Genomic DNA, 16,166 nt, shown 5'->3' with positions numbered 1-16,166 from the left:
TTTTACCTCTTAATAAACACACCCATTGAATCGCTATAATTATTGGTGCCATGGTATTCTTTTTATAGTGCATTTTGTTTTCCAGTCTCAGTCCACCACAGAGGAATGGGAACCAGGAGAGGCAGTGATGATAAAAAAAATCAGTGATTACTTCCCCGATAGAAGTCAAAACTATAACGAGCGTGAACATGAACATCATTTAACATTTGAGAGGTAAATAACGGCCACCTGTCAACACAAAGCTCCTAGAAGAAAAGTTCATGACAAATCATATTAACGTCACAGTGGTCTAAAGTCACTATCTTCTACATAATATGTAAATTGTGCAAGATGTTACATTCTTCCTATTCAAAGCAGCAGATATACTACCTGTTATAAACCTAACAGCAACATTTACTGGAAAAATGCGGCTGTCACTCCGTCACATTCTCAGTGTTGTAAACAGAGAGCCGCCATACTTGATTTGATTTACCCAGTTACATATTGTCACATATTGCATCAGCAGCATCTAAATGTAAGATAGGCCAATTCATGATTTACAGTAGTATAAATAAATAAACTAACTACATACTATATGCAGCACATTAATACAGATCCAGCAAACCAGAACGTCACTCTTAACGCTCTTTCCTTCTTAAGCTGTTTAATCGTTTACAGTCCATCTGTGGGCCTTTGGCATCCACCAATCAGATGCATTTGTGAGACATAAACACTGGACATTAATGACACGTCTGATTCAAGTGATGGGAGTTTTTGGCTTCAGATGGAGCTGTTCTTCTCCTGTGAGAGTGTGTGGTCCTCGCTGTACTGCTGGACGAAAACATCTCCACAAAACACGCCCGATTCCTCCACATGTTCCCCGTTTGTCTTTGGTTGCACTGAGCTGTAATCACATCGAGGGGAAAACTTCAAATTAAGTTCATGCAGGTACATTACGCCATGCTTATTACTAATTCAGAAACTGTGGTACACATAAAGCAACCGCACCTGTTTTCTGGGATAAAGCAAAGCGTGCGATACAGGTCGGTGGTGGAAGCCGACGCGAGCGGGACACAGCTGGGTGTGGGGGAGGCTGTGTCTGAATGACATTTGATGAGCTTTTCTGGAGCCGCCGTCGCAGCCGCCTCTGTTTCAGCTGCTGGGAAAAAAGGCCGATTTAATGACTGCTGGAATTGATGGAAATTACTCATCACTTAAAAAGAAACTTAGTCATAAGTCTATTTGGATATAATTTCCTTTTTTCAGCTCCTGTTAATATGTAACATTTTCAAACCATCTAAAGCAACTGCTGCTCTTCATTTTAGGGAAATTGATAGAAAACTGAGAGACTCACATATCAAAAAGGCACTTTTAGATTTTAACAATGGGGTTTTCTTTGAGTCTGCAAATGGACTCAAGTTTAAAAACTGGTGTTTGAGCCATGTTGCTCGATCCTCCTCAAAGGCCTTCCTCTGCAAAATGAACCAGGAAAAAGGTTTTAAAAACAGTTCAAACACTGAAGTCAGTAACCTGTCATATGCACACAACTTTGCACAAGATGTAAACTAATATTTGTTTTTAATCACCTCGTGGCTCAGTCTGATGGCTGCCTCTGTAAAGTTCTTCCTCTCCCTCTCAAAGATCTTCCTCTGCTCCTCCAGAGTCTTCCACTCCTCCCCGAGGCGCTCCTTCTCTTGAAGCATGTAGCAATTGCTTAGCAGGGATGCGGTTTCCTCATCACATGCAGAGCTTACCTGATGCTATAGGAAAGAAAGGAACGTGGATGGATTAATCAACAATTTATTGATTATTTATAAAACAAAACACAAACAACAGTAAGTGAGTTGTTCATTCCAGAGTAACGTGAGAAGTAGCAGACATCTCTGATCCTGTTTTTGGTAAATGTATATTACCTCTCACTCAACACCGATAAATATTAAAGACACTTTCGCTCTCCGCTTTTAAATCCACACAACCTCAGGGCTGATTCACCCGTACCTGCAGGAGCTGCTGCTGTGTTTGAATAAAGTCTTTGCACTGCTGGATCTCCAGCTTCAGTCTGTCCATCTCTTCCTCCTGAGTCTCTTGTGGAACAGCATCAGTGTTTTTGCTTTCCACCATCTGAACCAAGGATGCTAAGCAAAAAGCCCAAATAATTAATCAGATTTAAACGTGTCTTATAAATACTGAATTCAACAAGAAGGAACAATAAGTAAACACCAAACACAAAGTGACAGAGCCGCTGTATATAAAATAAACCATTCATTATCTTTTGCTTCCAATCAGCTCATAACATAACAGGTCCATGTGTGAATACTGACTTTTAATTCTTTGAGCAATCACAGCAGAGCCTTCAGTTAATAATTGAAACAATTATTTGAATTAGTGAGGAATCGTTGATGTCACAGTATTTTACCTTGGCTGTCCAGTCTTTCCACGTGGCTCTTGAGTCTTCTCCACTGGAGACGAATACTGTTGGTCAGTTTCTTCCGAGCATGAAAGCAATAAAGCTCTACACTTTCCTTACTGGAATCGAACACCTCTTCCTCTTCCTCTTCCTCCCCCGATGTGGCCTGGAGTGAATAAATCAATCAAACATTTTCCAGTCTGCTGGTAGCACATCTAACAAACATTTTTGAACGACTAAGTGAAACAAAGAAGGAGGCTGATTGTTTATAATTGCGAGGAAATGTCATCGGCAGCTTTAAAATGTGACGGAAAAGAAAAATACAAAGTATAGAAAAGGTGATCGAACACTACCTGTACGCCACTGTGCTCAGGTTTGTCGCTTTTCACAGCTGGTTTTCTTGAACTGAGAATGGACACCATGTCTTTTTTTATCTGCTGCAACACTTTCCTCAGCTCTGCATTTTCCAGCACGAGCTCTCTCTGGCGAGCGTCATAGTCGCTCAGCAGAGTCTTATACATTTCCCCTTCGTGCCTTATGAAGAGAAACACAGGTCTCTTATCAGTTAGACGGTTGCGCTCAATTTAAGAGGAAACATCCAAGATTAGTGCCAGCCATGTTTGAGGTTCATGCTGCCAAAAATGTTCATTAGAGTGACCTAGAAAACTGACAAAGGCACTAATCTGCTTCTTGTTTGAGGCTCCAAAGTATAGAGACTAACATAGAGGAGTTTCTCTGATCCAGAAAAGGTTCACCTATGTATTGAGGGTTCTCAGAGTGCCACTGGCCACCCTTACTAACATTTTATGCAAGCAGCAAAGAAGATTGAGCAGAGGGGTCATTTCTCTAATGCCAACTTTCCACTCTCCAGTCATCTTAGTCGCACAGGTGTCTCTAGGCAAGTGGTTATTGGAGGTTGCTGGTGAATATGCAAACATAATCACAAAGAGGTATGCAGTGATGCACCAAAGACCACCTTATGATTAATTGACTATGTGCACGTTAGCATATGCTACTTCCGGTGTGGAAACTCCTGTGGGGAGCTTTGTTTCCGGTGTCCTATTCGCGCCCTGTTTACGGTCCAAAACAAGTTAAGCAAATAAATAAATAAATAAAGCGGCGATTTACATTTCTATAGATGTCTCGGGCATTTACCCAATATATCTGTAAACGATGTTCATCGACTTGTCGATATTTATCCCCGCCTCAGAGCAAAAGAGAAAAGGATTCAAATGTTATATTTCTCAGCTGTCCCTCGTTTATCGCGGGTGTTATGTTCTAAAAATAACCAGCGATCGGTGAAATCAAGTAGCCAATTTTATTTTTTGACGGTGCAAAACGTTTCGTGGACATCGTGGACATACAGCACTGCACTTCAGAGTCACACTGCTAGCATCGATGCAGCGATTCTGTACAGGAGAGACATCACGGAGGAGATCGTCTGCAGCGATCAGGACACAATGTGATGTAAAAAAAAATAAGCATGCAAACTTGCACTAAAAAATCGGCGAAACAGCGAGGTGAAAGGTGAACCGCGTTATAGCGAGGGACCGCTGTAATTTTGAAGGTAAGTCACAACATACCCTTCGTAAATACTAATGTATAGAAACTGTTACCAGCAATCGTTCATTTTTTGTGTGGCTTTTTTCACGGTTTGTTAACATGCTGTGTAGGTGTGTACTTGACGAGCTGATATCAACATAACGGGAAACATCTGGTTTGACTATTGTTCACCTGTAGTTTGAATGCTGAACATTTGCCTGTTTAAATCATAAGACCAGTCACTATACAGAGATGTGCTTCTGAATGTGGACGATGTGTCTTCTGCTGCAGTTCTGCTTGTGTTGAGTGATGTAAACAACTGATCGATCTAAACTCTTTAAACGTCAAAATTGATCATTAGATTTTTTATGACACAGCAGTGGTGAGTGTTCCCACCTTCTGCTCTTTGTGACTTAACGCCATCTTTCCGTTTTCGAGTTGTGGACATGATTTTGGAGAATATCTTCGCAGTAGCGATTGACCACAAAGTAAAGCTACCGGAAACGTACAACCCCACATCCGGTCTCAAACCAGGAAGTTAGCATTTTCACGTGCACAGGGTCAATTTGGTCACTAGCAGATAGCCGCGGTTACTGTAGCTGTCAGGCTGTCTGCAAACACTCACCGAGTGCTAGTCAAACTGTGGAAGGTGCAACACAAACTGGAAACTGAGAATTTTGGCATTCGGAGTAAAGGTTGTGCCTCAACACTGCAACCAGTAAATAAAAGAAAATTGCAACTATTCAAGAATTAGTTGGAGAATATGCATTTTCCCCCGTCTCTAGGATCATGTGACTAAGGCAGTATCAGACTGAACCTCTATAACTTTGGCACATACAATCAATACTGTCAAGAAATAAAAGCATCTTCACACTAACAGTTAAATGTTATATAAATGACATATAAAAGAAGTGAACTTACTTTGCTTCTGTCTTTTCAGTTTTCCAAAGGCTTCTCTTCCCATCAGCTCTCCCGATGTTGTTTAATACATCAATGGCTGAAGAGCCCGGAGAACAAATGTGGGAAAAGAAGAAATTCTGAGACTCGAAAGGAAAGAAGTTTCACCTCTCACACACAAGACATTGAATTAACTATTGATGCAACGAATAAAGAGGATTTTACCCTGTTTCTTCTCCTTTTTGTCAACCAGCAGCTGATTTAGTCGTTCCTTCAGTTTGTTAAATTCTCTTTCCTTCCTTTTCATCTCGTGATTGTACTGGCTGGCCCGGCTTGCAATAATGTTCTGAAGCTTTTGAACCTAGGGGATTGTGAATAAAAGAAATGGTGACTTCTAATAAAATTGGCACCCTTTCTCCTGAAACCCAAATACCAGCCATGAAAGCCACAGATTGGTCTCACACTGTCTGTGGCAGCGCTTAATAAAAATACCTCTTCTTTTTCATTCTTCAGACAGCTCTGCAAACTTTTTGTTTTCAGCTGCAGCTGCCGTTCTCTCTCAAGAAGTCCCGTGTTTTCTCTTTTAGAGAGTTCGAGCTGCTCCTAAAAAATAATGCAATGGGCAGGGACTCAGTAAAAGACCAGAAGTGTTTTGGAGAGCTTAACAAAAGGATGCACATCACAATGTAACGTTGTTTTTTCAGAAATAAAAGGAAGAAACAAAACTCGAATGCCAATTCACCAACAGCATGTTGCTTTACTACAGATAATGCTACCTGTGTTAGTGTACCTTCAGACGAGTGATGGTGAGCTGCAGGTGATCGATACTGCTGCTAGATTTAAGCTGCTCCACTTCCATGCTTTCAAGGGTTCTGAGGCCCCGGCGCTGCAGCTGAATCAGGTCATACATGCAATTTAGCACAGCCACAATATTCAGCTCTGAGCTGTCGCCCGACTCTGTCCAAACTGGTGGGAGGCCAAGAGAAGATATTTCCTTTAAAGGCAGAGCAAAGGGAAAAGTGTGAAGGAGGACTGACACAAATTCTCTCAGTCTTGTGTCCCTGAAAACATCCATTCAAATAAAGATTTTCTTTAAAGGCTAATTTGTTTTAGCAGAGAAAAAAAGTACAAGACAAACGCAGGAGACTGCAGTCATGTACGCGTTTCAATAGAGTACCTAACATCAGTGACAGCTGTGGTAATGTGCAAGGCTACCAACCTGATTGATGTGTGACAGACATTGTTGCACATTGTGCTCTGTGCAGAAGGTACTGAGCATGTAGGAGTTTCTGTGCAGCAGCAGTGATGATTGGCTAAACTGTCTCAAGGGGGATGCTCCATATTCAACAGAGCTGCTGCGACCGTCCTTGACTTGTGGAGAAAGAAAGAAGCCTGTTAAGTATTGGACATTACTCTGCGCTGATTCAGTGTCTAACAATACATTTATTAGGTGTCACTAAAAATGGCTTTTATCAATCATATTTATCAATTAAGTGTTCTTTACTGCAAAGCTGAGGTCGACATTCAGAACTGAAGGTACAACACTGCACTGATATATATTCAGTGGCCTTTAAAGACGTCAAAACTCACCCAGGGAGGACTCTGGCATGTTTGCAGTGCAGACCTCAGGCTTTGTCTCTGGATCATCTACTGCATTTGCAGGACAGGCAACGTTTGCCACGGGATCCACCTACGCAGCCTGCTCCTGAAATAGACGATCAGATTAACAGCAGCGATTCAACTCGTCTGGATTACAAGGATTTGGGAGGCAGTGGTGAGAGATGGAGGCATGAAGCTAGAGAGCACAGTCTGAGGATAAGTGATTTATTCACTAATCAGTGGCAACAAGCTACACAGAAAACATCCAGCGCAGTTACCCCACAGTGTGTTTATTTAAAACGTTTAGCTTCAAATCTAACGATGTAGCTTTTGTTATCAAACCATTGTCAGTGCAGGCTGAGTATCTAACAGGTTACAGTTTGGGACACAAGAGATCATCTCATCTCAATGTGCTTATCAGCTGATTAGACTAATCCCAGACAGACAACATGCTTGTTTGTCTGCAGGCATTCACGTTCAAAAACATGAATGAAAAAAATTATGTGAGGAAAGTATTTCCTTCGAACAAAATAAACAGTGTGCACTGACACTACTTCAAACATACAACATCCTTTTACAGCGCTTCACAAGACATCAGCTACTGTACCAGAGTGAGACCTAAAAATATTTATCTTACGCAGACATTTTTCCCTCTTATCACCATCTGTTATGAGAAGTGTGACTTTTCGGGGACCTACCTTTGGTTTCAGTGATACTTAATCAGTCTGCAGAAACAGATGGCAAGCCTTCAGCCACAAAGCCTGAGGAGCATGGGCCCGGCTTATATAGACTCAACAAGTACTAACCTTTAGCTCATTAAGTCACCATTCACAAATTGAGTCCTGACAGAATGTGTTTACAGTGTAATGGTGAAATAATATAAAACAGTCACTGAAATTTTAGACCGGAGAACTTGATGGGATCGCAGCAGAAACTAAACTAATCCGCACTGTTTATGTTTACATAAGCTAAAGCTCTCTGTAGTAAATCTTTCCTTAATATAATAATATAATATAATATAATATAATATAATATAATATAATATGATATAATATAATTAAAAGTTCAGCTACATCCCTTTACAAAATTGGCAGCTATATTAAAAACATCTCTAAAATTATTTAAATTGGAAATGAAGATTTTTGGCCGTTTGAATGAAGGATTTATTACACCATAACTGCGCAGTCGGTGTTCCTAATTATTGGAAACTCAAAAATCCCAGGTAAGTAAAGTGTCCAGTTACGCATTATTTTAGCTAACGTTAAGGTTTGCCGATGAAATTAAATAAATAAATAAAGCATAATAAAGCAAATGTTATTCGGGTTTCTCACCAGCCGTCAGCGCTAAACTAACGTTGTCCACGGAGCGCTACCACCGCAGAACAGTGAAAACAGAAGCCGGAGGGCTACCACAGCCGGACGAACAAGTTAGGTAGCCTCGACAGTTGGTGTTTTAAATGTTTACATCACGAGGAAACAAAACTTACTTGCCTTACGATACAATTTGACACGTATCTCTCCAATGCAGCTCGCACCGGACCGTCTCCTTAAGCCCCGTCGTTCCTAATGACAGCGTATGCCACCGCAAGCACTCCAAGCATAGCGCTAATTGGCCCACTCGTTGTCTAGCAACCAAACATGGCTTATTGTGATTGGCTCTTGGCGTTTTATCTGCTTCAACAGCAAGTATTTATTTTATTTTTTACACTTATTATAATACACAGTGTTAGTGATATATATATATATATATATATATATATATATATATATATATATATATATATATATATATATATATATATATATATTCATTATTTATTTCATTATTTTATTATTATTTAGTAATTTAGTGTTCAGCAATAAGAGGGAGATTTAAATATAGAAGGAGCACATTTTCGTGAATGGTGGGATTATTCTGTAATCAGATGCATTCACCATCGTACAAAATTATCACTTCACATTAACTTTAATGTCTATAGGAAAAGTAGAATTAATACTCCAAATTGTAGTTACAATGATCAAAATGAAAAAACAGACATCCGTATATTACAAAAGCAAAGTTTGGGTCAGACGCTATTTTTGTAATATATGATATACCCAATCCTGATTAAGTGTTAATCCTGATTAATAACTAAATATTGATATATTTGTTCATCCTATTGCCCTATCTGCATATTTGTTCTCTAAACAGCCTGCAAGGACACAGCCTTTTCACACACTGGTTTTCTGTAGTTTTAGGAAGCAATCAGTCACTCGTTGAAGTTGGGACCTAACTAAAATGCTTTTTAGTTAACTATAGTAACCTGGTGAAAAAGGCAGTTTTGTTAACTAAACTAAAACGTAAAAAAGGCTTTTAAAAATAATATATAAATATAAAGAAAATATCATTAGTTTTAGTATTTGTTGGTTTGGTAACCGTGTTATTACAACTAATAATGCCCAATGAGGCATTGATGCACATGTTTATTGAGACTTTGGATGTCTGCAAGTCTGTGAGTCAACTGCTTTCAAAAAGTTCTGTGTTTTTATTATAACACCTGTACTGATTTTCATAAATCTGAAATAAGGCCTCTAGACAAAAATAAAAGCTAATCATTTAAAAATAATAATCAGATTTTTTTTAACACATAAACTAATTTTTTAAAAAAGTCAAAAAGTCAAAAAATAATAATAAATAAAAATGATTGGAGAATACAAAACTATCACATTCACATTAACTTTCAAACAGAAGATTCATGCACAACCTTTTCCCTGTTGTATTGAGTGAAAGAAAATGAGAGTGGCTGAATGAGAGAAGAGAGTCATATTGCAGAGTGTCTCCCCTTTGAATTTTAAATAAAGCCATTAGGATTGGATGGAAGAGAGTAGCAGCTGAGGCTCCATCTGAGTAAGACATCAGTGTCAGCTCTTCAGCCCTGTCCCCCGGGACCGAGATGTTAACCACTCCCTGGTAATCATACTGCCACCACCCACATAAAAAGAGGTTTTAGGTTATCATGTGAAAAGAAGCCAGAAATGTACAAGATAATGGGAAATAAGTACAAATATCTGTTACACGCATTTATATTTGGAGTGAAGTTTCCCTGGCTTTATAAATGTGTTTTCTAGTCAGTTTCCAATATGAGAGAGGCTTATCTGTTCTTATAGCCTCCATTTCCTTTCAAAATACATAAAAAATAACAAATGTCATGGTATGCAAGAAATACCACCATAATTAGGTTTAACTTGGGTGGGTTTAGGGATCCTCTTCATTGTGATGCTACAAAAGATCCAATCTCTGCAGCAACGACGCTGCCAGTGGCCAGGAATGTGCTGAAGATCGCCCCCTTCTGGAGTGTTTGTAAATGTATTTCCCCACAGAAATGCACACGCAAGTAAAAGGTGAAAAAGAAGTATGAGTCCTGATCAGACTTCACGTATGTGCAGGGTGACTGGATCCCAATAAACTAAGCAAACACTGTGTTTAGGTAAAAAGAAAGCTGACGTTTGTTCTCGTGGTTTAATTATAGTCTTTATATTATTTTCTATCTGCATGTCAGATTATTTTTATGTGCAGTCTGATTCATGACATGGTGCACAGTAGTTTGTGTGCTGAGACTAACTGTTAAAAGGATGATGGACGTGCTTAAGAGGACCACAGGAGCAGATTGGGGGATCTTCATCTGTGTGTCAGGATTGATCTGAACTGTGGGCCAGACGCGCTCAAGATCCAGTGCCATACTGGGAATCTCTCCTCTCCCGCATGATTGATGCCACTTTCTTCAAGGACCCCAGAGACTGCCATGGAGGAAATACAGGAACAGCCCCACTAACAATTAGGCAATCTCTGACAGCAAATTGATAAATTACCCTTTAGATAATAAATCTTTCAGACGTATTATTTTCAAATGAAATAATATCCACTAGGAAACAAGCTCAGTGGACACAACGCTGAAGTAAACAGCATTGTGTCCAGTGTTGTGCAGCCATTAGCTTTGGTAGCATACCTGCATAAAGATTTCACAGCTGACGGTGCTTTCACTCTGTATTTGGAGCAATAACTGTCTCTAATGTTCCACCAGATGGCAGTGAGTACGTTTCACTACGTCCTTAAATCTCAATTCAAGTGTTGTTTTTTGTTCATATGCTTCACTGTGAAATGTGCACAGCGGAAATACAAAGTAGTAGAAATACAATATTTTACTGTTTCTAACCACCTGTTATATAAATATAAGTTCTGCTGGCCGATATATATTAGTGTGTTCTCTTCTCATAATCCTCATTAAAGCAGTGTGGACCCTTTCCATCTCTCCTCATTGTTTTTCTTACAGTATATCAATCAGTCTTCACTTTCTCTTGAAGAAGATCTAGTGCACTTCGTCCAAGGACACCAGATGTGGTGATCTGATTTCTTAAAGATAACAGTCTGTAATTATTTCTAATGTAACTTTCTTTTTACCAGGTTCATCATTGTGTTCACAGGGCTCACTGTGTGGGGGTTCATCTTTTCAGGCATCTTCTTTACATGCTTCGTAGCGTACTGGGCTTCGTTGTGACCAACACCCCTTAATGAGCTGCTAAAGTTTTACAGAGAAGAAAACACTGAGTGACTTATAACAAATCAAAAGTTATAATTTGCAAAAACATACAGTCATGTGAAAAAGAACGTTTTCATAGGACACTGTGCAATCATCTGAACAACTAAACTCCACAGTTAAATCACTTTTAGAAGAAGTTTTAGGAGCCATAACTTGAAGCAGTTGAGTCTCTCACATCACTTCAGAGGAATTTTGGGCCACTTTTCTGCTGCTTTAGTTCAGTTTCAGCTTTGTGGGCATTTGTTTATGCAGAGCTCTCTTAATTTTCAACAACAACATTTCAGTTTGGTTTTCAGTCATTCTGTTTTAGATTTGCTGCTGTGTATTGTTCTCCTGCATGACCCACTTTCAGCCACTTTTAGCCTTTAGCTATTGGACAGATAGCCTCATATTTGACTCTAGAATACTTTGGCATACAGAGGAGTTCACGATAGGGTCAAAGACAACAAGGTGTCCACATCCAGCAGCTGCAAAATCAGCCTAAATCATCACCACTCCACCACCATGCTTAACAGTTGGAATGAAGTGTTTCTGCTGATGTGCTTTGTTATATTTAGGCCAAATGTGGCGCTGTGCATTAAGGCCAAACATCTCCCTTTGGTCTTGTCCATCCAGAGGACATTGTTCCAGAAGTATTGTGGTTTGTTTGGATGAAACCTGCAAACACAGACCATGCTGCTGTTCTTTTGAGAGAAAAGAGGCTTTCTCGTGTGAACACTTTCAAGAAGTCATACTCGTGCAGTCTTTTTCTGACTGTCCTGTCATGAACTTTTCCATTTAACATGTTAACGGAGCCCGAAGAGTCTCAGATGTAGCTCTTGGGTTGAGCACTGCATGGTCTGACCTTGGGGTGAATTTTCTGGGGAGACTGTGACACCAGAAAACTGTCAGACTCTCTGCTTTCATAAAAGCGCTCATACTTGCTGATAACCAATTAGTCGAGTGTATTTGATTATCAGCAGAAAGCTGCTACCCACCCTCTTAATTCCTGTGCAAACACTCGGGGTAGCGTTAGTTTTTCACAGGACAGCATAGAGCGCCGTGAAAACTTTTCACACGACTTTAAAATTACCAGCTGCTTTGTTTGTACAAAAATCCTATATTCCCAGCTATATTTGCACATGTTACAGACCTCAAAATAGTGTTTGGGGACTACGACAGTTATTATCTGTCTTCTGCTTTGAGTTCAGGCGGCGGGATGGGGGGACGCCACATCCTCAGTCCCTCAGCCTGTTCCTGCTGGTCACAAAACAAAGATCAAAAGGATGCTGAAGGTTGTAATCTAGAGGGCTGTCATATTTGCTGAAATGAGGTCAGAACAAGCTGCAATCACAACTACAGTCATGGCTGCAGAAAAGGCACAAAAAAAGAGACAGATTCAGTAACTAAGTCTTCAGCTTAACTATACTGAGTAACTGCGTGATCCAAATACTACAATAATCCAATGTAGCTGCTTTAACTACCACTAACTGCTTACAGTGTGTCTCTCTAAAACACCGATAAACATCTGCTGCTGATGTTGTGGAGCTGCTTGCCAGCAGGACCTCTAGAGTTTTGTATATGAGGTTTACATGCCCTAAATTAAAGTTGCCAAATTTCTCCTTTCTGCAGGCACAGAGTCCACAATCTGAGGCCGAACACAGAAAAGCACAAGAGTTCAGTGAAGTAGGACGATGCTGCTGTTGTAGGGTGTGGGTGTGTAGTGCTATGACTCCTCTGAGGGCTAAGGTGAGTAAGTGTGACTACTGTAACACAAATTGTGTGCTTTGCAAGTATAATCACGACTCACTGTGTAATTTATGATGACATATTGTTACAGTTTCAAGTGTCTCATGAAACTTTTTGTGCTGGACATCCTACGGGTGATACCGGTGACAAACAAAAGGCTGCAGGGGAAAAGACATACCAGTACTGAGAAACCAGTATGAGATGATCTGAGATTTTGACTTTTGCACATTTTCTTCCAACCAAAGTCAGCAACACACCAAACAAACACAAAAATGCCTTCCAGCTAGCATTTCATAATGGTAAGATGAGGACATTTTGAAAGGATTTTCACATTTTTCTCCGGTCATTCAAAACATTTATTAGTTTTATTTAGCAGTATTTACTGATTTTAATGACTGAGATTAATTTCTAATATTTCTTATAGAGCAGGAACTCCAGCAACACTTCAGGGAAGATGAACAGCTTTAATAATTGGGTGACTTTAAGGGTGATGACCCTGATGAAGGCCACAAGCCGAAACGCGTTGGTCAATTATTAAAGTTGTTCATCTTCCCTGTTGCTGGAGTTCCTGCTTTGTGAATTCTTTCATCCTCTCCATGCACTTGGAAGCAGGTGAAGTTGTGCCAGAAAAGTTTTGCTGCGATTAATATTTCTTATAGCAAAGATCAGTTCACGGATCATTTCCACTATATAGTCTGTATCTGTAGCTACATGATTATTGTTAAAAGTAGATTGAAAACATAATAATAGTAAATGATCAGAATATTGTAAATGCGAGTTTTTCCCACTTAAAGCCGGAGTTAATAAGGACGTCATCCTTCAGCAGGACATAAGCCAGGCTTCCACTGGGACAGTGGATTAGCACACAGTCCATGAACATGCACGGACTGGGACTGGTCCAGTTACTTGGCCAAAATAAAATGACATCAGTTATGTCAGCAGTTTTTGATTCTTCTTCTTTTATCTTGCACTGGTGTGTCACATGACTTCTTTTGACTCTTTTCTGCTTGACAGGATAAAATGTTTATCGTGGACGTGTTTAAGAGCTGCTGTTCTTCTGTCTCTGCAAGACAAGAAGGTTTTTTACTTAAATAGTGAATATAGCTGTCACAGTACAGCATGTTTGTATAATGACGAGGGACCAATCAGGTGGGTTTTTGCCAGGAATAGATTGAAATAATTAATTACCTTTAAAGAAATAAATGTAAATGGCAGGATTCCCTACAATGCAGCTGTGTTGCTGGTTATACTTAAGATTGCTGCTACAGTCCTTTTAATGTTAGTGAATGTTCCTGACTCACTGGATTTTATCTAAATTTAAAGAAGAAGACAAAGAAAACATCTCACTATACATCAGGCTGTATGAAGCCTTGTTTGAAGGAAGTGTTGGCCCCTGCTGCTTTTACATTGACGTGGTCTCCGAATCCTGAGAGGAGTCGAGTGTGTGGATGAAAAACGCTCTTATTAAAAGACAAAAGTCACTCATCATCAATATGATTAAAATCTCAGTATGCAAAAGATCAATCAAGGTCTATTATTTCACACTTTGTTCTTTTCTTTTCTCAAAAGAAAGTTAAACTGTTGAGTTTCCAGTGAGTTGTGTTTTCTGTGGAAATACATGTGTGTGTGTAAACTGCCTCTTTGAGACATTTTTACCAAATATTATGATCTTGTAGTTGATGATCCAGCTTTCAGCCCAAAACATCTTCTTTTTCTGGTACTGCAGCCACTGCAGGAAGGAGAAGAAAAGTTAAACATCAACACATGAGTCACATGCATTTATTTGTGTGTCTGTGTGTTTGCATGCGTACTTTTAACCGGATTATTCATCCAGAATTGCTGCAGGAGCCTCTGGACTAAGACTACCAGGTACCGGAACAGCTTCTTCCCCACAGCTGTCAGACTCCTGAACTCCTGACATCTGACCCACATTAAACTCATGGACTGAACATACACACCCACAACCACCTACACACACACACAATGGACAACCATACCCTCAAACACACAATAATAACATGGACTGAACCACCACTCACAACCACCAGCACTTTATAGCCTCTGTAGAAATTATCCACATATCTCACTGATCTTAACTGCACTACTGTATAGCTCTGTGTAAATAATCATTCTGTACATACGATAGTTTTTAATCCTACAACTGTTTATAACCTGCATAGTTCACATTTCTGTATAACTGTATATCTCAGATTTCTGTATAGTTTTTCATATTTATATCCTGTACATATCCTGTACATACTTATAGTTATAGCATATTCATAACATACTTCATACCGTGTACATTATAACATACCATAATAGACCCATTTCTGTAACATACTTACATATCTATATTATTGCTAATATATATTGTAATATATCTATATCACTAAAGCACTTCTGGATGGATGCAAACTGCATTTCGTTGCCCTGTACCTGTGCATGTGCAATGACAATAAAGTTGAATTCTATTCTATTCTATTCTATTCTAGTGCACAGCTTGACCATCATGGTTAGGATGAAGCCGTTGCTGAATGGGGGGACTGGAAGCCCAAGGCCCACCTTGACACTGATGAAGATTGGGAAGAAAGAGAAAAGGATGATGGATGTGGATCATATTACTACATATAACTACTTTGCACCCAGATAGTTTTTCCACTGGGGTCTTTATCTAACATGGCCCTGCTGTATATAAATGCATCATTACTTATTTCTGTAGCATATTTTGTGTTACTAGGCTACCAAACAACAAGCAACTAATTGCAGTAGAGTAAAAACACAAGTGGCGTAAACACAAATGCTTAAATACAGTCATTGAGTGAATGACTGAGTTTTCTAGCAGTGAATGAAACACACTGCACGTCGACTACACCCCCATGTTCAGACAAAATCATTTTTTCATGCAACAGACAGAATCTATCAATAAATCTGCATTTAATGTGTTTTTGCTGTAATAACTGCTGAATAAACATTTAATAAAACTGTGATAGACATTAAACTTACACTCACTCCCCACTTTGTTAAGTATTCCTCTTTAACTGCTCACAAATGCAAATATCTAATCAGCAAATAACACGATAGCAAATCGAGGCATTTAAGCATGCCATCAGTGTCAAAGGTTTCTGCTGAAATCCACCAGAATGAGGAAGAAAGGTGATTTAAGTGGCGCTGAATGCTGCGTGGTTGTTGGGATTTTCCCACACAGTCTCTAAGGTATACAGAGATTATCCCGAAACTGATAAAATGTCCAGTGAGAGGGTGAAAACGCTTTCTTGCCAGAGGCCAGAGGAGGAAACCAGACTGATGACCGCGCATTCGTCACTGTCGCACCTCTGGAATAACCTCCCTCTAGCTATTCGGGCGTCTGATTCAATTCAATCTTTTAAATCTCGATTAAAAACGTATTTGTTTAGCCTTGCTTTCCCCGCCTCCTAGAGC

The 16,166-nt window shown here is 39.6% G+C and overlaps 1 protein-coding gene across 4 annotated transcripts; it reads right to left on the bottom strand.

The window, feature by feature from the left end:
- Positions 1 to 84: 84 nt before the first annotated feature.
- On the bottom strand, positions 85 to 8,046 carry LOC146502399 (afadin- and alpha-actinin-binding protein-like). Of its 4 annotated transcripts, none has more exons than XM_085132740.1 (14): positions 7,915 to 8,046; positions 6,416 to 6,530; positions 6,045 to 6,196; positions 5,616 to 5,819; positions 5,318 to 5,428; positions 5,051 to 5,186; positions 4,850 to 4,925; positions 2,740 to 2,920; positions 2,396 to 2,552; positions 1,978 to 2,114; positions 1,566 to 1,739; positions 1,334 to 1,451; positions 988 to 1,138; positions 85 to 883 (listed from the first exon to the last, which is right to left on the bottom strand). In XM_085132740.1, the coding sequence occupies exons 2-14, from the start codon at positions 6,432 to 6,434 to the stop codon at positions 760 to 762; spliced, it is 1,740 nt and encodes a 579-aa protein (XP_084988866.1). In that variant the 5' UTR covers positions 6,435 to 6,530; positions 7,915 to 8,046; the 3' UTR covers positions 85 to 759. The 4 variants fall into 4 exon arrangements, with proteins under 4 accessions (XP_084988866.1, XP_084988868.1, XP_084988869.1 ...); XM_085132742.1 differs by having other exon boundaries at positions 988 to 1,135; XM_085132743.1 differs by having other exon boundaries at positions 2,746 to 2,920.
- Between the last annotated feature and the right edge of the window lie 8,120 nt (positions 8,047 to 16,166).

This window comes from Neolamprologus multifasciatus, chromosome 15 (genome assembly GCF_963576455.1).
Source record: "Neolamprologus multifasciatus chromosome 15, fNeoMul1.2, whole genome shotgun sequence".
Lineage (NCBI taxonomy): Eukaryota > Metazoa > Chordata > Actinopteri > Cichliformes > Cichlidae > Neolamprologus > Neolamprologus multifasciatus.
The sequence above is the reverse complement of the archived record's forward strand: the minus strand, read 5'-3'. Positions and strand labels throughout refer to the sequence as shown.